Source organism: Rhamphochromis sp. 'chilingali', assembly GCF_963969265.1.
Source record: "Rhamphochromis sp. 'chilingali' genome assembly, chromosome: 20".
Classification (NCBI taxonomy): domain Eukaryota; kingdom Metazoa; phylum Chordata; class Actinopteri; order Cichliformes; family Cichlidae; genus Rhamphochromis; species Rhamphochromis sp. 'chilingali'.
In genome coordinates this window covers 8280886-8303204 of record NC_137947.1, presented here as the reverse complement: position 1 = coordinate 8303204, position 22319 = coordinate 8280886, and the positions used below count along the sequence as shown (strand labels likewise).

At 43.3% G+C, this 22319-nt stretch overlaps 1 protein-coding gene across 1 annotated transcript; it reads left to right on the top strand.

Annotated features, from left to right (window-relative positions):
- The first annotated feature begins 564 nt into the window (after positions 1-564).
- On the top strand, positions 565-22060 carry smoc2 (SPARC related modular calcium binding 2). Its single transcript, XM_080868826.1, has 13 exons — positions 565-976; positions 6516-6678; positions 8577-8683; positions 8887-8986; positions 10309-10353; positions 12560-12607; positions 13348-13422; positions 14960-15146; positions 16174-16256; positions 20048-20147; positions 20388-20635; positions 21335-21369; positions 21516-22060. The coding sequence occupies exons 1-13, from the start codon at positions 902-904 to the stop codon at positions 21537-21539; spliced, it is 1290 nt and encodes a 429-aa protein (XP_080724952.1). The 5' UTR covers positions 565-901; the 3' UTR covers positions 21540-22060.
- The last annotated feature ends 259 nt before the right edge of the window (positions 22061-22319 follow it).

Here is a 22319-nt window from a genome sequence, read left to right as displayed (position 1 = left end):
CGACAGCTATTTGACCATATGAAGTGTATCGAGCAGGCTGTGAAGACTATCATCTACCGTTAGGTGGCGTTATAGTCGTAATGGGACGCTCTGAAACGTTGCACTAGTGGCCGTGGACTCGGCGAATGGAGAGTTATTGGGAAGAAACTGCAAACTGATTCGTGCTCATACAGCATATAGTTACAAAGCTGAGAATGGTTTAATGGTTTGCCAAAATATCTGTTATTCTAGGCGCCCCTTGTTTTTTTAATCTGTATTGTGTGAAACTCAGGGGCTTGTCTAACTTTGTTTTGAGAATTGTATATAGCCGTATAATCAAAAAATTGAATGTGATTGCGTATGCGTCCACCAGAACGAAAATGTATTTGCTGATCCACCTAGCAGACACTTTCTGACCCCTTCCTGTGTTTTCTCTTCACTGGGGTTGAGCATCCTCACACCACTTTATTGCGTGAAAGAAAAGAATACCTGACGTGTTTGACTACCAGCAGCTGACGGCGTAAGCTTACGCCTACCTGACTGACTAGGGGACCCGCCTGCATCCGATAAGGGATCTAGTCCACAGAATCAAGTGTAGCAGAAAAGGGGGTGTGGAGAAACGAAGTTGAGTTAAAGAGAGGGAGAAAGAGACACCGTGGGAGGGGAAAAGGTCAGGGACACGGGGGGGTTTATCGGACTGCCAGAAATAAGGAGCGTGTCTACACAAACGGGCTGGCAGACGAAACCAAGGAAACGACGTGAAATACACCACCGACCCCCAGTGACTTCTTCGAAAGGACTGGTGCGGATTTTAAACAATTTTTGACTTCTCCCATAGACAGTTTTGCGCCTAGGTGAACTCCTGCCAACACGATTTTGGACCGTGCGTAATTTGGAGAGTATATTACCACGCTGCGTCAGGATGCGCATCTGTCCACTGCTGGTCTTCCTCTGTCTACAGTGCGCTGGAGGCGTTCAGAAGTTCTCCGCTCTCAAGGTATGAGGAGGCACTTAACTCCCGGAATGAATGTCATTCAATTTCATGAGTAAAAGTTGTTTTAAAGGGAAAGGATGTGCTTGTGCTTTCTATGAATAAAATTCCAAAATTCACAATCTGGAAAGTATTTTTTAATATAAAAGAAATAGTTCCTACGCACCCTTTTCTTAAAAGTCAAGCTTCTTGTGATCTATTTAGTCTAAGAATCTGAAATAATAAAATAGTCAATACCTATAATGACGCATTTGAAGTCAATTACTACTACACTGTGCCACATTCTTACACCGAAGTCTGAGTCTGAGGTTATCTTGCTCTAAAAGAAGTGGGCTGTATTAGTCGGATGTTTTATATGAGGCAGAAATCCATTTTAGAGCTCAAGAGAGCATCAACTAGAGCTGTGCACTGAGAAAATGGCTCTGTGTTTTTTGTCAGTCATGTAAACTGAGCGCCACAGCTTACAGAGTGTTGGCACAGCAAAGGCTACAGGTTTGTAAGCAGTTGGTGGGTGTGCAGCAGATCCTTTGCAGGTTTGGTTTTGCTGCTGTAACCTGCCTGCCAGCTTCTCGGCTCTGCTGCCTTTCTGTCTGGTTTGCTCCTGTTGTTCTAGTTGCTCTTCAGAGGCTGAGCTGCCGGGATCTTCTGCATTAAAGCACATGGCATTGTTTACAGCAGCATCCTCTCCATCTTACATTAAACTCTGACAGAAAGTGCATCTTCTGGGGAATTTCATGGCCATGATCAAGTGCAGGTACAGTGCTAAAGGACACTTAATAGAGAGTGGAATGTGCATTGTCAGAGGCTCCCCCTTTTGATTTAGAGGCTGATGTGACAGCCACCTCTCCCAGCACCAGTATTTATGGTTCTGGAGAAGATGCCTCGGTATCCAATTGGAAACAAATGGCCATGAGTTGTTAACCTTCAGGTGAAGGGTCGGAGATCCTTTCTGCCTGACGGCACTACAGAGTTGTGGAATGTGGGAGGAAGTGTTGTACTGAGCAGATGCTTCACTGAGTTGATACACACAAACACACACACAGACCAAGGCTACAGATAATTAGTGTGAGGAGCGTTTCTCTATTTGTGCCATGGTTGATACCATTTACTGTCATTTAATAGAAAGGTTACACAGGTGTAGCTGTGTTTGTGGTTGTTTGGATATGACACATTATCTGCTGTGCTCTGGAGACGAGTGTAAGAACGAGAAACTTCTCTACTTTGTTGCGTGCCTCAGTTTAATTTTGTTTCATATTGTGTGCCGTACCTCCCAACACGGGCTAATCAGACTGTCTTTAGTGGAATAACACATGAAACTTTCTTATACAAAGAAGGTTGCAAGTGATTAATGGCTTATTGTCTAACATATACAGGAGAGACCATTACTAGTTAAAAGAAAATGTCTTCATGTTATATTTTGTCCATATTTGAGGTCAGACAGGCAGTTAAATATATGAGATATTTGCCCAGGGTTATTCATGAGACCAATTTTTTCCATTGTTTATGGAAATATGAAATAGTGTGTGAGAAGATGAGGGCACACAGAATAGTGGCTGCCTCATTTTCAAATCTTTATGTAGAAATCTTGATCTAACATGGGCCCTGTTGCCCCCCAAGTGCTTTCCTAAAATTTTCCACCTGCTCAAAGAGGCGGGTTTCTTTATCACATGACTATCACTGGCCTTTTGCGACACCTCCTTTTCTTTTTAACATCTTTCAAAGCAATTAAATGCCTTTTTCCTTTGATTGAGTTAGTAGGCTGGTTAAAGGCTGACACTTTCTTCCCTTTCCACCATGCTGGAAACTAATGATTCCCTTTGCATCCTAGCATCCACACAGGAAATTCCCGGCAAGGGCATTTAACACGTTTGCCACAGCTCTCAGCTGGGGCCCCCATTGACCCTGTGAGGCTGTGGTGTGAGGGGCCTCTCAAGGCGCTGGAAGCAGGGGCCTCCCAGCCCAGAAGGCTCTTATCAGCCTACAATGCGCTCTCTGCTGGAGGTTCGCCTCCTCCATACCCCATTCAATCCCACAATGCCGTCGAGCCAGGGGGAGGTAATAGGATTTGATTTGTATGCTGGTTGATCTTAGAAAAAAAAAATTTCCCTTACACTCCACCCGCCTCGCCCTCTCTTGCCTGTCTCTTGTTCTTTTGCCAACCTCCTGTATTATTAGAGCAGATGCAAAAAGCATCTTCCAAGAGAGATCCCACAAAGAACAAAAGGAAAAAATCATGAGAGAGGCCAAATAAAGAGAAAGGCAAACAGAGAAAGTGAGCGCCAGATGTCTGCAAGTAGACGGGAGTGGGATTTGAGCAATAAATTGATTTGAGTCAAAATGCGTGTTCAGACTTGCACGAGTCTCCTTTTATGATAATTCAGGGTGGAAGTCTGTGCCGCATGTAGCTGAAGCAGAGGCCATCCATCACTCTCCACCATGTTCCTGTGCAGGATGATGGTGTCGACTCAGAGAGGCTGGAATGAGACATCAGGGGAGTGTCGGGGCTCTGCCTCAGCCTCACCCATCCATCACCACAGGCAAAAAACACACAGAGATCTGTAGCAGAGAGCTAACTACAATTAGGTGGACACAGGAGGAAGAAGCCCTCAAAGCACCATTAGTCTCCAAAGTTTCTTCCTCTCCCTCACTTTCACATCTTATTTTTTTGTACTTCCTTCAGTGTGGCCAACTTTGAAACGACTTAGAAATAAATACTCGGATGTCTGAAACTGAGTCTGGGTGGTTGATTTCATGGGTGGCTGATTTCATGATTTCAACTGTGTTTTTCCATGCTGCGTTCTTGGAGCTTCACTGTAAACTTGCTGGAGCTTGGCACTATGCTGTGTGTGCTGGAGAGCAGACTTCTAGCAGGATGCTGAGCCGCTGAATGACTCTGTTTGCGATGTCAGTCTGCTGGCTGGCAGGGGCTAATGCTGGTGTAGTGGCAGTACATTGGCTGTGGCAAGTGCTGGACAGTCACCACCAAGTGGGGTTGGATGCTCTAAGACACCATCAGTGTAGTAATTGGCTTCAGAACTGTCTGAATGTGAAGGGGGAGCTATGAGAGACTTTCTGTGTTGAATACGTATGCCCTCCTTACCTGTGTGTGAAGCTAGTAGCACTGGAGAGAAGAGGAACAGAAGGAAGGGAGGATTGTACTAATGGGACTCTGTCAGTTAAATGCAATGATGCAAATAATTCAAACAGCTGAGAGATGCAATGAGGGAGTGGGGGCAGGACATGTAAGATCTTGTGTTTATCAAGAGCGAGCCAAATACATAAGCAACCAAAAATAGAACATCTTAAGTGTTTAGTTGAAGACAAAAAGTGCAGATGTTTGTTTCAAATTCAATCTTGATTTCACTAATATTTTATGAACAGGAATCTTCTGCACAGATCAATTAAATTCAGTTTCATTCATATAGCACCAAATTATAACAACCATCACCTCATGGTGGAGAGAAAACTCCAACAATCACACCAACTCTCCATTAGCAAGCACTTGGCAACATTGGGAAGGAAAAAGTCCTTTTCAGCAAGAAGAAATCTGCGGCAGAACCAGGCAGCCATCTGCCACAACTGGTTGGGGATAAGGGGAGGAAGACAAGACAAAAGACACGCTGTGGAAGAGTGCCAGAGATTGAGAATAACTGATGATTAAATGCAAAGTGGTGTATAAACAGAGTTAGAAGATGTGAGAGAGGAGGAAATGTTCAATGCATCATTGGAAGCCCCCAGGAGTCTAGCCCTAGAGCAGCATAACTAAGAAAGGGTTCAGGGTCACCAGATCCAGCCGTAACTATAGGATTTATCAAAAAGAAAAGTTTTAAGCTTGATCTTAAAAGTAGAAAGGGATCCAAAGTGGGAGCTTATTTGACAGAAGAGGGGCCTGAACGCTGAAGGTTCTGCCTCCCATTCTACTTTTAAATATCTTAAGAACATCAGAGCTTGGAGTCACAGCAAAGTGTTCTATATTGATCAGGTATCAATTAGAGAGAGCAAACATATAATGGATAATTTCCCCAGTTCTGCCTTAAAAGGATAACTGTTTGATGATTTGTGACATGTTATTACAGACAGTAAGAGTAAGACCTCTTGTTTATTTCAGAACAACAGACTATAAATGAATGTAGCCCCAGAAATCATCTCCATCTACATTGTGACACTGTATAAAGCTTCTTGTCTTCCTCGTGACAGTTTTATACTTACCCTTCGAAAATCTTTGATTCATTCCAACACATTCATCTTCCCCCTCACAGCTCCTTCTTCTAGTGTGTTTGAACGGGCCTACCATCTCTGATCTACCCATTGGGAGATTTATGAGCATGGTTGACAGAGTGTATCTGTGTTACCTCCCCCCCCCCCCCCACCCCTCCCTCCCACTGGCCCAGGGCAACTTTACCTTACCTGTTAACCCTCTTCCAGGTGCATGCAGCCCTGCAGCTCTGCCTGTCAGAATGCGGGGGGTGGGGAGGGGGAGTTGCCCCTCCTCCTCCTCAGTATATTTGTAAGATGTCAGACACAACAAATTTTGTCTTTGGCATTACCACAGCCTTTTTAGCAAACGGTTTTTGCCACAGATTGATAAGTGGGAGTGGATGAAAGTTCCCACTTGTCTGTCTATCTGTCTGCCGTATAATAGATGACATGCAGAGATTTTTGGGGTGTTTGTGAATCTAGGAAAATTAGAACAAAACAACAGTGTCTCATATGTGCAATTATTTCTATTAAAAGAGGAGACAAAAGTTCACCGAGGTATTTCTCTGTGGATAAGACTGACTGAAAGTGCACCTGCATCTGCATGAGTATCAAGTTTGTTTGTTTTTTGGGTTTTTTTCAGTCTGCCCAAAGTGAATGAATCATGCAAACTTTATGAAGCCGCTCACACTGTAGCAGCACAAACCCCGCTGACATCTAGTTTATTCAGGTACCCATTCGCTGTCTTTTAATTCATTGTAGCCGTCACAGCTTGTTGCCACCCCCCACCTTTTCCACCACCACGGCCCCATTGTGTGGCCTGGCGAGGGAGTTTCATACCGTGGTGGCAGATACAATGGTGGCATTGACACAGGTGATCCGATGCGTTGAGCCTGGATTCTCCTGTCCTTGTTCCTCTTTTCATGGCTGAGTAAAACATCCTTAGCAGTGATTCCAGGTGAATACCTGTGCAGGTGTTGGCACAGACAAAGAAAAGAGGAAGTGTTAGTCAAGTCCTCTTTAGCCCTTTAGACAAAGACAAAGCACAGCTGCACCTTTGCAGATTTGCAGCAACACTGCCCCATCTTTGTGTCTGTCTTGTACAGATTATCAGTGTCTTCTTGCACTTGATTTTTAATAATAGGCTTTTTTTTTTCTGTTGTAGCTTGTTTTCACAAAAATACATTTTGCTCCACCAGCACCAGCTCCCAGCCTTCCTAAATTCCTCAAAACTCCTACCTGTTGGTGTGCAGATTAAAATGTTTTGGTGCAGAGTACACTTATTCCCAGAAATGGCTCATTTAGCAACTGATTTCTCTGCTTATCTCCTCCCTTCTCACTTGTGCAGTTCCTGCGGGTGGATCAGGATAAGGATTGCAACATGGAATGCAGCGGAGCTCCTCGCAAGCCCCTGTGCGCCTCCGATGGCAGGACCTTCACATCGCGCTGCGAGTACCTCCGAGCCAAGTGCCGCGACTCCCAGCTGGAGGTCAGCCGAGGGCCATGCAAAGGTCAGGTCATGAGTCACGCTTCATCGCCGCCTGATGCTCTCAAATGCACAGAGGGGGGTCACAGTAGAAACTTGTGGGTTAAATTCATTTCAGCATAATTGATTCTTTGAGTGGTGGGAGGACAAGTGGGTTTGACACTGTAGAAGTGGGGGCTTACTGCTGCCTGCGTGGTTTTATAATTTCACACCATTTGTGTGATGAGAGACGCATCATTAATTTGACAAATCATGAATTATTTTGATTACATGAGTGATTTCCTCATTTATGGAAATTGCAGAAATATCTTGATAAATCGTGACAAAGATTTCATCATCCTGGATGTAAAGCTTTATATATATGATAAGTTGAAGAGAGGGAAAGGGAAGGAGAGCCTGTGAGGTCAGGAAGCTCACACACTCTCTCATTGTTAGTCGTTGAAGGAAGGAAGAAGAACCCATACACCCCAGTTCTTCAGCCCCGAACCCTTTCACCCCTGCCCCACAGGCTCACTCTATACTGCTAGTTCATCGCTCTGTAGACTGGGGACAATGACCCATTCTTACCGCATTACATTAGACCTCTAATACAGGGAATGTGAGCAAAAAAGTTTGCTTAAAAAGAGGTGTCATATGATGGAAAAGCATTCCACAATTTTATGCCCGTGCTGGGTTTCCATGGCAACGTCTCTAAGCAGACATCTGGATGTGGCGGACAGTGCCGGGACGCAGAATAGAGGATTCCAGCCAGGAAGCTGAAAGGCACGAGGGTCCATGAAAGTCGTATTGTATGCGTCAATAACATCGGGTCTATAAGAGTTTGGACCCCCCTACTGCTTCTGGATAGGGGGGCGGGGGGCGGAGTATAGACACAGCAACAGCACCCGAAATAAACCGGAGGTCTCGCCTTGCCTAAAAGCACAGAGATGGGATTGTGCAGATGGTGAGAGTGGCACCACATTTGTTTTCTATCACTGTGCTAGGATGATTCAAGTGTCCTGTCATTTTTTCCAGTCAGCTTTTTGGTCAGAGCCCCCTGGAGAAGGATGATGGTTTTGGGGTTTTCCACTGCAGCTAACTTTAGAGCTCCTCAATTCACTATTTTCCTCCCTCCAGAGCATCCAGCATCTTGCCTGCTCTCCTCACCAGTCAGCAAAACGCACACACACAAAGGGTGCACACTAGAGTAAGAGAAAGCAGTGCACATCCCACCTCACATGGCTAATCTACCTAGAAGCCATGCTGGCAACAAGACTGCCATCAAACTGGTGAATGTTTTTAAACTTGGCATTAATTATTGTTTCAGTGCGATTTGAAGCCCATCCAGCACTTTGCAGTAGCTACTGCATTACACTGAGTTACCATCATACTCATTTGTACAGCTGCTGCTGCTGGCCAGGTGAGATAAAGCAGCTTTGGAAGACTGGTTTGAGGGATGTGCAAAAACTGGAGGCACACTTGGATGAAAAGTTGCTGAGTTTGAGAGGACAACCTTGGCTGAACCTCTCAGACGGTCGAGGTTTTTAGAGGAGAGTGAGGCAGACTCAGACATTAAGGAAGGGTCAGGTTTTCCCCGTGCATCAGCCCTTTTCTTGGGTGACTGGAATGTTCTTACAAGAGCAGCATGAGCTGTCTCGCTCAGTAATGGCTTTACCACCAGGCGGTGTGCAGGCTTGCCTGACTTGTCCTAATAAGAGTGGGGGTGTTGGTTCTATTCCCAGCCACACAAGTATCTGCTGCTTCCGAAATGTCTTGAATTGTTTCCCCCTCCGTCGCTGCTCTCTCCCTGCATGTTTCTTCTATTCTTCATCGTCTGTAAAATTCGACATCTTCTTCTGACTTTTTAAGTATGTTGCTTACATAGTTGTGGACCATAAGAAAATAGCGTGTCTAGTGATTTTGCTGATTTGTGATGCTCCTCAGATACATCCAGATGTGTAGCAGAGAAGAAGTACACAGAGCAGCAGGCCAAGAAGCTCTTCCCACAGGTCTTTGTGCCTGTTTGCAACCCTGATGGCACGTACAGCGAGGTAACGAACAACACTCTATGAATTATATTAACTTTACTGCACAAGCCAAAGCTAACAACCATACCAACAGTCAACATTTTTCTAAAAATTCTCATTTGTTCCGCACAAATAAAACTCTTCTTTCATTTCATTTGATTCTAACATGATGGGTTTCCAAATGCAGCTTGTACTGACTCTGTGTGTGTATGCTGTTTTGATTGCAGGTTCAGTGCCATAGCTACACTGGATACTGCTGGTGTGTTACCCCCAATGGCCGGCCAATCAGTGGCTCAGCAGTGGCCAATAAGAAACCTCGATGCCAAGGTCAGTAAAACCCAAGTCTTTTCAGATTTGCAGTTCTCAGCTCTTGGCATCTAATTTTGTAATATGCTTGACGTATGACACTTGGTTTCAGTAATTCAGTGTAGCAATGATGATAAATCAAAGTCAGCACAGCATAAAATGGCATTTTATGTTTGTGTGGGGGTGTAGCATTCAGTCCTGTGGGAAAGCGGTCAGCGAGTGGACTGACGGCCAGAGGGTTCGAGGGCCATACGAGGACTGAGTGTTGCTCAAGGCATGGGGCGTTAGTAAAAATAAGCCTGGCAGAAAATCTGTGCTGCAGAATTGAGAAACGAAGTTCAGCTGCGAGGAATGTAAATGTCACTGGAGGGTAGCATCTGCCAAACACTATGAACACTGCTGTTAGCTCTTTACAGATGTTGGATGTGGTTTATCCTCTTGAGATTCATCACAGGATGTAAAACTTGTACCCACCATTGTACTCTATACTCTTTGGTTAACTTACCTTCACTGTCTACACACAGACTATACATTGGTCTATTTTCATTTATAAATCAATAACTGAATTGCCACCATTGTATCTAACTTCCTGTATGTCACCTAAACAGAGTAATTACAGCCTCCGCTCACAAGCCTTTATTACATTCACTGTTCCCTCACCACATACAGAACTTGGGGAAAAAGCATTTTCTTACAATGCTCCTTATACTTGGAGCAAATTGCAACAGGATTTGAAGCTGTGCAGTTTAACTGAACTCAAGGAATTTAAACAAATTCTAAGGACAAAGGAGAAAAGATTACTGGATGGCCGTTCCTGTTCATGATGTGTTATTGTTACTGTCTTTTTAGTTTTAGTTGTATTTTTCCAGTTAGCTGATTATATGACGTGTATGTTTTAACATATTTAAAACAGGTCAGTCTTGAAGATGACGCACTGTCTCTCCCATTGTATAAGTAAAGGTGAAATTTAAAAATATCAAATCCCTTTGCATCTAAGGGGCTGCCTTGTAGTTTGTTGCTGTCTCAATAGTAAGAAGCCTGCAGAAGTAATATTTGCTGCAGCAGTGTTTCTGCTGCATTTGGCAGGGTTAGGGTTAGGGTATGGGGGTAAGCTGATATGAAGCCTAAATATTTCATAAAACACATTCCAGCTGACTTGCAGCGTGTTACTTTTAAATTAGGTGGCTTTAATAAAAGTGGGTAGGGGGTTAAGAGTTACCGTGTGTCAGCCTATTTTATTCTTAAAGCGTGCCAAAGATTTCCAATCTGTTGTCTCTGTCAAAAAGGAAAAATCAGCAGCACGGTTGTGAATGTTTAGTTAATTTGAGCCTTTTGCTTTTCAGGATCAAAGCAGGAGAAGACAACCACAAGAGAGCCTGGTAAATCAGGTGAGAATTCAAGAAAAGTTCCCCCTCATAGGCACGCTGGCTCCTTGGCGATGCATGTTTGCTTTTGTGTTTGTTCGTGTGCATGTATGTACCTATCAACGCTGGCACTGAGAATGTGTGTGTGTGTTCCTTTGTATCTGTCTATTTGTCTTCATCTTTGTCAGAGATGTTCAAGACAGGTCGCCTGTTTAGGCTTGCCTCACTAATATTTTGTCAATTCATGAACGTTCGAGCTGCCTGAAGGCTGATATAAAAGCAGTCTTGAGTTAAGAGTGTGTGATAAACTTTGCACACCACTGGCAGCTTTGGTGCCTATAACTTGCTTGTTGTCTTTACCAGGCAAGCAGCAGGAGCAAGACCGGAGGACCGCTGACTTATCTTAAGTTCTCCTTCACTAACCTCTCTCCATTTTGGTTCCTTTTTCAGCCACAGTGTCATAAGATACAGCGAAATGTTCACACTCAAGTCTACTTTTTCTGTGTCTCTCATCAAGCATCTTCCCTCTTCCAGATATACAACCACTAAGCTTCCCTGTGACTGCGCTCCAAAATTTGTATAGCTTTCTCATCTCTTAAGAGACAATTTGTTTAACTGCTGTGATTTGACTCACAAAGAGTCCAATTTGGGTTCATTCAGATTGACTCATTATGTGATTGTATGTGACAGTGCATGGTTGCATGAGAGAGAGAGAGAAAGTGTGTGCACATCCACTTGTGTTTGTCAGATGGGTTATTCCTGTCAGTGTGACATTCATGTCTGTGCCTCTCTCTCGCTCTGTCTCTCTCTTTCTCTCTGTGTAAACAGTCTTGGGTATAGCGTCTGTCTGAACCCAGCCAAGTCATTACGCATAGATCAAGTGGGAATGCAAAATTTGAGAGAGGAGGTGGGATTGTGGGAGAAGGAAAGAGGGAGGAAAAGAGGTGGAGGGGTTGGTTGTGGTTCAATCTGAACTGGTTGGATAAACAGGGTGGTGAAAAGCAGAATAAACTGTAGGTTTGTGGTGTGCCAGCGCTCAAAATAGCAGTGATTGCATCAATATTTTGATTCAGCAAAAGCCCATCAGTAAAAAAAAATAAAGAAAAAAGAAGCCATTTCACAGCTGCCTTTGCAGCATTTCTTAAAGTAGGAAGAGATGTGCACTTAGCATTTTGCAATAAAGCCATTTCTGTTACTTGACTTAACAAATTCACATGCTGGAATCATATGCAGCTGACGACTGACAAACAGCAGTAAAACTAATGCCATATGACCACAAATAGCACGGGGGTTTCCTGGCACATGCTTAAAGAGGTGTTACAGTCATGTAAAAGGCCACAAAGTAAAGATAGGCCATTAGTGGTTTATCATAAATCCAAATCATAAATGCACTTTTTGAAATGGCATTTCCATCCTTGAAGTGAGCAGAGTAATAACACGTCTGCCTCAGTTATTTACACTGCACACAGACTCTACGTATTTTTATCCACCTTACGTGTTTGAGGAGATGAATGGCTGCCATAACTGTATTTGACTTTGCCATGGAAAGTCATTGTTAAAGAAAATGTATTTGAGCCTAATCCCTGTTTGTGGAGCCAACCATTAGAGATTCTCTGACTCATACATTAATGGGGCTTTACTTCAAGCAGGAGGAGTGACCAGTTCTGAGGTTAACCACACCTACAGCCATGGTTTCACCCGAAGCGCTCCAAAACCTCCATCGCTGTCTCTCACCACAAATCAAACAAACGGAGACCAAACAAACATACTCAGTTCTCCCGCTGTTAATTGGTTCATCTGAAACTTGGCTACTGCATTTTAACCCTCTTCTGCGCCGCCGCCACCTCCGCACAGCTTTCCCAATCCAAGTGCAGGAAATGAAAGATTGAAGAAGAACATCAGGGACAATCAGTCCTAATTCTCTCTTAATTTACTATAATTGATCAAAATCTGTCCTCTGTAGCACTGTGATCTCCCTCCGTTGCATGACGTGATACCATTGGAATATGTGACCACTACATTCCTAGCTTTCCTTTTCTCATATTGCAAGTCACATCTTTCAGTTTTCAGCACACGTGCAGCCTCTCTTGGTCATTTTTCATCCCTCTAACTCTGCTTCCATCCTTCTTGACCGGGCAATGTGCAAATCTCACATAGTTCAAGTGTTCTCTAATCTAGCGTACTCTCGTAATTGTAGTCTCCTTGCAAATATTCTCCATTCTAAATGCAGATGACACCGACCTAGTGATCGATCCTCAGCCTCCCGAACACGAAGAAGGTGAGCTGTTATTCATCAGACTGTGAGTAAAAAATGTTTGGTCCTGTGCCTGTGTTTACTGACATACCGCTGACTGACTCAAAAGAAAAAAACCCTTAAATGGGCAGAAGAGCCTGCCCGAGTCAGTTACAGCACCATGCTCCAAAAAGGTCACTGTGGAAAACGTTATAGTAAAACACTGTTTTGTAATGATGAGATATGATGAAATTTTTTTTCTTGTGTATTGTATACAGCAAGTGAAGCATATTTCATTCTAAAGCATAGTCCAACAGTAGCATAAGAAAATGAGTCATTAAATTAGTATTATCGAAATCTGCCAGAAATATTGAACTTGTCAGTTAAATAACCAGCAGCTATGCAGTAGCAGGAGGATGTGGTACTTATATATGTAGAAAAGTTGCTTCCCACGTTTTACTTCAAAGATAAAGAATGGAAAGCTGCTGCATTTGAGCACTTTTATAACTAGTTTATATATTTTTTGAGCAAAGTAGCGTTTTACGGCGTCACGCTAATGCGATCATTTGATAAATAATAGATTCTAGCCTACCCACCCATCTTTTGATGCTATAACTCTGGTCACAGCTTTCATATGCAATTTATTATCCGCATCCACTGCAGCAGTTTGAGATATGATAACCTTCATGTGCATTTTACAGGCTGTGAGTTTTGGTTTGCTTCAGATGATTTACGAGCATGTGTTTGACTGAAGCTAATGAAGCTGCCTTGGTGATTTCTTTCAGATAGCAATTCCCAGTACCCCACTCTGTGGACGGAGCAGGTTCGCAGCCGACAGAACAATAGAACCAGAGCACCATGTGAGTTTTCAAAGGCCGCTTTTTACTTAATGATGGCGAGCGGGTGTTTGCAAACCTCAACTGAAAGCCCGCTGTGTTTTTCCAGCTTGTGTGAGCAATCGTGGTTTGAGGCTGTTCCTGTCTTTTAAGGACAGATGGCGGGTTGTGAAACCAATACATCTTGGTGTTGGAGTGCGTCAGGCTTTGAGGATCTGCTTCTCTGTGGTTCTTCTCATTGCAGCGTTCCTGTAAATATCCTCACATGGCACGGGCAGATGATTTTCTGTCAGTCGGCTTGGTCAATCCTGCTCTCTTTTTACAAACACGCGCGTTAAGCTCAGTTGTCTCGGAAATGTGCAGCTTTTCGTAACAAACAATAGTATTTTAGGCTGGCCTAGAGACGAGAAACTTCTGTGCATGTGTGCATTTCTGTGTGAATCCCATTATCATAATTTACAACCAATAAAAAGCTTGAGAAATGCAGCATTGATGGTTTTGATTACCACATGCTCTTTGGGGTATTGGGGTGAAAAAAAACCCCACCCGCTCCAACAAAGAGAGCCCATACGGAACAACTGGAGCGAAGAAAGTTGGTTGAGAAAGTGGGGAGGCATTTCATTTGGTCTCTTTTGTGTGGGTAAAGATCTCTAATGAAAATAAACAAAGAAAAGGGATATCCATAATCCTGCAGAAGCCTGCGAGCCTTGAGGCAAGCACCGAAAAGAGGAAGAGATAAAAATCCCTCATGGCCAGAAGAGCTCTCCTTCCATTCCTCTGTTTAATGCGGCTGCTGTGCAGGAAAAAAAAGTCTGATTAGATCCTGGTGAGGCTCAGTAAAATCCCATCAAGCCACTTCATTTTCTGTATGTATGGATAAAAGACAGGAACGTGCACTTTTTCAGGGGAATTCTGAACATATAAACATATAGGTCTGTGGTACTTTACAGTATCCTGCAGCTATGTGTCGGTCTGTGTGGGTGTTTGACAGCATAGCCCCAACTGACCACTGTGCTGCCTTTGTCCTGTCTGTTTCTCTCGCTGTCACACACATCCACAAAGGGCAGTTGAGTGTCCAAATATTTACTTAACTTGGGGCACGGGGAGCCCATGCTTAGTCATTAGCCCGTTAATGTCCGTAAACAGTGCCATGGGGGGCTGATATAGCAGTCTACACACCCTGTCTCCGAGCGCTCGTCCTCCACCCCTTTGTCTTCTTCCTCCTCCTCCTCGGGGATTTGCAGCAATGGTTAGAATGGAATGAGAGAGCAGCTGCATGCGTTTTGCTTTTATACAGAAATTAATTCAACCATAATGCACGTTGTATAATTCCAAATGTGGTTGCCAGATCTGGTTAGGACTAAGTCCAAATTTAAACTTCAAACATACCCTCTTGTTCATATCAAATGTGCCTCTCTGGAGTGAGTGTTTGCCAAGTCACACAACCCAGACCATCAAAACAAAAGCTCAGGTTATAGACCACATGCATGTGTGCTTACGTTCTTGTGACCAATACGCTAATACCTTTGCTGATTCCTATATAACCTCTGATCTTTCCCAGCCTCGTCATGTGACCAGGAGAAGCTTTCTGCCCAAGAAGAGGCAAGGCAGCACAAGAACGACGCTGTATTTGTACCAGACTGTGCCCAAGGAGGACTTTACAAGCCTGTCCAATGCCACCCCTCTACTGGCTACTGCTGGTGTGTGCTTGTGGATACTGGACGGCCCATACCTGGGACCTCTACAAGGTGGGCAAAATATCACCTACAAAAAAAACAACGTGGTATACAGATATTTGCACCTTTATGTGTGGTACTTAATTACCCTGTGCAAATATCCTTGGCATTTATTGCCTTGTTCTGTGTGGGAAACAAACTAAAAAGTTGCTACACAAAGCAGGTAAGTGATCATTAGCCAAGCTTAACAGAGCAGAGAGGTCACAAGAAAGAGAATCTGCTCAACTAGATGACCTTGCATTTTGCCCTTTGGCAAGCATCTTCTGCATTAAATGTTCTAAAACTAGATTTGGAATTATCTTACAACAGGTCTTAATATCTGCAGGCTCTCAACCCTGCAAACTTTGAAAATACTGAAAAGAAGCTCTTAGAAAAAAAATAAATTTCAGAGATTAAAAACAGGTTTTCTATCAGGGATTTGTAAAACTGCATAAATGTCAGACTTGTGAGATTGCACGTCTAAGAACACACATGGACATCTCCATTGCTGATGGCGCAGAGTGTCTCGGTGGTCTGGTGAGTGGCAGGTCATAGGTCAGTGAGCCTGGCAGACTGGAGAACTGGTACACTCTTATTGAGCAGCATGGCTGGGTATCAAATTAACAAGGCTCCAGGCAGAGTGCCAGACAGCACATTAGCACGCATATGGAAGCATGGATTTTCTTCATTGTCCCAGGCCAGCTTTTGGCCCACTTGCACAGCAGCAATCTGGGCTCTGCGACGGAGACTGTGAAAGCTTCCTTGTGTCCCACGCTCCCTGTCTCCCACACTTCTATCTCCCTTCCCATTTCTATCCTCATACCAGCTCCAAATCCTTCCCCTCTTATTGGATGTGTTTCACAGCCCCTGGATTTGCCACAAAACAGTTATTTCTATCCCTAAGATTTAACTGCAATGGGTAATTGGAAAGCATGGGAGTCCTCTCTGACTTTACAGTAAAGATAGTTTCACTGTTATTGACAGTCCCTTTCACCCATTTCCCTTGATTGAACAGATTTTGTATTTATTTATTTTTTACGTGGTGCATTTTCTGTCACAGGTATGAACAGCCAAAATGTGATGGCAATGCTAGGGCCCACCCAGCTAAACCTAAGGACCATTATAAAAGCAGACATCTCCAAGGTAAGTTTTTCAAAACTGGACTCGGTCTCTGTTTTTTCTTTGTGTCCAGACCACACGGGGATGTTCCTCTGCAGCCTTCCTCTAACTGCTGCCTCGTTTCCAAGGTTGTGATAACAGTGCAACTATGCGTGTGTGTAAAACCATCATTAGTGCTGTTGGTCAAGGAAACGCTTGTTAAAAAGTTGAGGATTGCCAGACCCTGCCCTTCGTTGGTCAATAAGCAGGGAGATAGGGACAGATTGGGGGAGAATTCATCTTCGAGTGACATGGAAGCTGGAGCATAGTGGGATGAAAGCAAAGAGGTGAAACAGCAGGGAGGTGAGTGATAATGGATAATTGGATGCCAGAGATAGGTGGTGATCATGGGATTGATAACAGTGTAGATAACTATATTGAGGGCAGAAGATCACTTTGGGGGTGGAGGTCATGTAGCGGACTTAGTTACAGGTGAAACTCTGCTGGTGCTGGGTGCATATAGTATGTGAATGTTACTTACAAACATATAGGGCTAAATATTAATTAAATTACTGCATATTTCATTATTTTTAGGCATATTTAGAAAACAAACTACTTGCCAATACATTACTGGGCCTAAGCACTGAGGGGTTTTTAAGATGTTTTTCAGAGTTAAATTAGCTAATGTGTTACATTATCCTATCATTCACTGTTTTTACACACAAGCACACACATGCGCACAAAAAAGTTGTTCATTCATGTTCCGTAGGCTAAAACATTTGGCTAATTTATTGCTATATGTAGACAAAGTTAAAACATGATTTGGTGCTGCCTCACTTTCTCTTCATGCTGGAAGTAGGACTTGAACTAACAACTTTCTGCTGGAGACGCTAAACAGAATCAGGTCTCGGTAACCTGCCAAAAGTATCTGACTTACATGTGTCACTTTGGAAGGAAAATGCAGCTGCAGGACTCTTTTCAAGGAGACTTCTGCCGTGGTTAGTAAAATTTGGAAAACTGTCTCATGTCCAGTTTTCCTAAAGCAAGGGAGATATTACATTAAAAATAAGTCAAGTTGTAGTTAAAGTTGTTGTATGCACGTGGATCTTAAAATGATCTTCTTGCTCTGTGATGAAACTCACATTCAAAACCACACTGAGATGACTAAACCATTTTTAAAGATGCGCCAGCTTTCATTCGGCTGCACTCGCTTTTTTTTACTCATCACGTAACTGCACAACTTGTACCTCTCATTAAGCCAAAGATAGGTGAAGTAGAGATACAGCGTTCAACCGCTGCCAACAACCAAATCACAGTTTAAAGATGAATGGTGCTTGGCTAATTTGCAATTTTTTTGGTGGTTTAGTAAACATGTTAATAGTCCAGCAGCATGTGAACAGAGCCACCACTGTTCCAGTCCTCTCCACAACTGTTTATGTAAGAGTGCGCCAGGCCAGAGCTGAGCTCTCTGCTCGCAGGTGCTGCGTTTAGCAGGAGAGCAGCACTCTGTCTCTGCTCAAGCATCAATGATTCTTGTACAGTTAATATAAAACAGAGGGACATAGACAGACATAAATGGTTGGTAGACCACCAAATGCTATTCATCTTTTGCTTTCCAGAAAGTATGCGGTGGCAATGGGGGTAAAAAAAGAAAAGAAGAAAAAGCAGCGACGCTATCCCGTGAGAAAGACCCTAAGACTGAAACATTATGTCTCTGCATGTGTTAAGTTGCACAGACCGAATTTTAAACCTGTCAAAAAAAATCTGCACCTGATCAGTCAGTATGCTCATGCAGTAAAAAAAAAAGAAGAAGAAGAAGAAGAAGAAAAAAACGTAGCATCTTGTTTTCTTTATGAGCAATTGCGTCAATGGCTGTAAACCGTGTTACTGTACGATCCAGGTATAATTATAAACGTTGCCTTCACATTGCTGCAACCCATTTGCTGTTGAAGAGCTGGTGTTGAGAGGTTTATGGGGCGAGACTTGAGAAAGGAGCAACTTGCCCAGGAAGAGCCAGGAAAGTAAAGCTGAGTATTTGGCTAACTCTATCCCCGCAGCAGGCTCATGGGACAGCACTGGGGCAGGCGCTGGGAGCTGCGGCCGCGAGTGCTGACAGGGCTCAGCCCCATGTGGCTCCGTACAAAAACACTGCTCCTTACTGACAGTAACGCACAGGCACACACATGTAAACACGCACTTACACGCCAACTTTTTACAGGCCGCAGATATATGGAGGCTTGTGAATGGTGGTGCAGCTCTTTGCGTTTCAAAAAGAAAAAACATTGAAATCATGAAGGCTTTCTCAACCTGATTCTGTCCTGCAGCTGTCAAACTTTGGTATTACATAATTATAATTATTATGGAATAAGACAGCAGCCGTGTACTGCTGCAGCCTTGAAATGGACGGAAAATGGCCAGACACAATTTCCCTCAAATGACAGCAGGCACATTCGTGTCCTTCCCTTCAGCTAAACAGTGTCCAGACATACAGAAGCCGATCTGTCCCACCCCCACAGTGAAAGCACTGCTGCTAAGAGGAAACGACTGAAACATTACATGATGGCTTCCCTCCCTGAATGAATTGCAGACGTGCTAAGATTCCTGCAGCATTACAGAGAGCGCCGGTGCTCTCCATGAAAAACACTGAGCCTCAAACAAGTCTCACTGCATCCCACGAACCTCTCTTCATTTAGAAGCCAGATAAAAAAAACACTTTGCCTTCTGAGGGTGCAATTATTTGACTGTCTAGACTAATTTACCACAAGAAGGTCCACAAGGCACCATTTTGGCTATTATCAGGTGGGTCAGATATTTTACTGGGCAAGAGCCAGGGAGGGCCTACTAAAAGTTAAGTACAAGTCTGTTTAACGTGTAAAGGAGACCGCGGAAGAGTTTGGATGTGACTTTTTAAAACCTTGGTCTCGGTACAAGCTGCTAAAGCCCTGAAAGGTGGAGCAGAGGCTGGATGTTTATGCCGATGCTGGTCGCCACCTGTTAGAGACGCAAAGCATGCTATTATCTCCAACACAGGAGAATCGGGCCCCGCAGGCCTGGGCCATAAAAAAAGCAGAAAACTATGGACAATTTCTTCTTCTCCAACGGCGCAGGGAAACAAGATTGTGAGAAAGGAGAAAAGAGCTGGAATCCCTCAGGTCTCTGTAGCCTTCAGCTCTAAAGGAATAACTTTGGTCTCCTCACCCTTAAAATGGGCTCACAGACAATTACTGTCATTAGGGTCATTCACCCAGTGTTGTTCTTCATTTTAATTTTTTCCCATCAGTCTGCATGCAATAATGCTTTACTGTTAGTTTTTACTGGGTGGATAATGACACATTTCACCCTATAGGTTCATGGTCTGATTATATTGCCATTCTCTGTCAGTCATTTATAGAGTAACCCCGCCACACGTTGAACATCGCGTTCTAAATTTTGTCTGTTGCTCTCTGCTTGGATATCTTTAAAGCAAACACCTCAGTAATTAGTAAAATCTTGTTAATAGTAACAGGTATGCCTATACCTGTGGAAAGAAAAAACACTGCACAATGATTGGCAGGTTTCCTCCACTCCTCCACAGGAGGGGAGCTCTGATTCTTTATTGGAGCAACTGCGAGTGTCCTGGGTTTCTTTTCTCTTTTTATGTGACGTCTACATTAAAACTACGCCGGCTGTTACATGACATCCCTCCCCAGACATTTATTGGGCCACCTATGATGAGAGCATTTAACATTATTGCAAAGCTTTTTTTGCAAGAGAATCTCTTTGTTTGCACACTCGCTTTCATACAAGGGCATAATTCCTGCTTTCACACATCGATGTATCTGTGGTTGATTTTCCAGGCTGTCCCGGGGCTAAGAAAACAGAGTTCCTGACAAGTGTTCTTGACGCGCTGTCGACAGACATGGTGCACGCTGTCACAGATCCAGCATCTGCGGGAAGGTATGACATTTCAAAGTGTGTATATTCATGCTATGGTTAGTTATGGATCAGTGGGTTCAATCATTCACCACAAACACATAAATGTATGCCACTCACCAATTTTGAGTGCACTGAAAAGTGGGAAAAGCTTTTTTTCCCCACTGAGAGTGAGCGACTGCATTTCACTGAGTTGTTTTTTAGTTGCTGCATAAAGAGAGATGTGATTACTTGCTGATAATCTGATTTGTACCTGACCTTTAGGGTGGCTGAGCCAGACCCCAGTCACACCCTGGAGGAGAGGGTTGTCCACTGGTATTTCAGTCAGCTGGACAAAAACTCCAGTGGGGACATTGGAAAGAAGGAGATCAAGCCTTTCAAACGCTTCCTGCGCAAGAAGTCCAAGCCAAAGAAGTGTGTTAAGAAGTTCGTGGAGTACTGCGACATCAGCAATGACAAAGCACTGTCTCTTCAGGAGCTCATGGGCTGCCTTGGGGTGACCAAGGAAGAAGGTTAGATGAATGTAAACTAATCACCCTAAATTTGTGCTACATAGTTTTTTAAACCTCTCCTCCAAACGTTATTGCCCAGTAATGGGGCAACGAGGCACCAGAAAGATTTTGGGTTCATCCATATGACAAAGTGATGCACAAAGGGCAGTTATAATCACATTTCAAAAACAAAAATCCAACAGCAACATGTGACCTACGCCAAGTGATGACATAAAGCGGGGTGGGCAACTCCAGGCCTCGAGGGCCTGCAGGTTTTAGATATGTCATTGATCCAACGCAGCTGATTCAAATGGCTAAATGACCTCTTCAACATGTCCTGAAGTTCTCCAGAGGCTTGGTAATGAACTAATCATGTGATTCAGGTGTGCTGACCCAGAGTGATATCTAAAACATGCAGGACACCGGCCCTCGAGGCCTGGAGTTGCCCACCCCTGAAAAGAGTAAGCTAAGTTGTCTAATTAGCACTTGAATGGCATAATATAATGTTTTACAGCACGCTGTACCAGAGTCAGCTGGAAAACAATAGTTTTTAACCAACTAAAAACATTTAAGTGATAATTAGCCAACTAGCACCTAGCTACAGTACTTGCAAATAACAGAATCCACTAACAGCAGTGCTTAATTACACAGCACAATTATACTCTGCAAAAGTTTCTCCATAATACTTCAAATTCATGTCACGTTTCTTTTATCCTAAAGGGTCCATACCAGGAGAAGGCTTAACCAGTAAACTAGTAAGTACACTCTTCCTTCATTGCATATTTCCAGCCTAACTGAAATGTTATTGTCTCCGGTAGTGTTGACTGAAGCAGTCCTTAAAATGTGTATTTCTGAAAAAGGGGCACATTCAAATGAAGTAACTTCAATTTCCTCTTCCTAGAATCCCTCAAAGAAGCAAGGCTAAGCCCTACAACAGTGATTTCCCCTCTCATCTGGAGAATCCGCCCTCACCAATCGGCAAATGGAAACCATAGTATTTGCACTTTGTACTTTAAAAAAAAAAAATGTAAATTCACTTTGTAGAAATGAGGTATTTAAACAGACTGCTGAATCTGTGAATTATGTAGTTAGCTTTTTATGTCCTGACAAAACAAAAAATATTTAACACATACAATGTATGTGTCCTTTTGTGTCTAAAAAGTGTACTTTTGAAAGTTGTCTAAGTTTTCATGTTTGATGTTACATTTTTGTGCCCATTTCTCCCCAGTTTACTTTTCTTCTTGTATTAATGATATCGAGGTGTTTATACTGATCGTTTCCTACACAGCTACAATAACCTTACCATCTCTCACGTACTGACCTATTTCATCTTTTCCTGTACTTTGTAAAGCAGTTTGCAAGAATGTTTGGAAGATGCATCATAAACAACATTCTACATGTTCGCATATATTCATGATTACTAGAAATAAAGAACTCTTTTATATATTTTGCTCCTTGTGTCTGCTTAATGTGTCAAAGAGGAGGAATCAGGTCAGCGACTTTCTTTGGATCCAATTAGTCTTCTGTATTTTCCCTCGTTATATAAATCTTGTAATGTCTTTGCCATTTTGTCTTTTCTTGCTGTGTCTTTAATAAAACACCTTGTTGACACAGTGTTTAAGAGCCAAGTATTAGTCATACATAGCAGAGGTCGTGTATCATCCCATTTAAAGACAGTTTTCCAATTCCCCTAAGGCAACGTTGG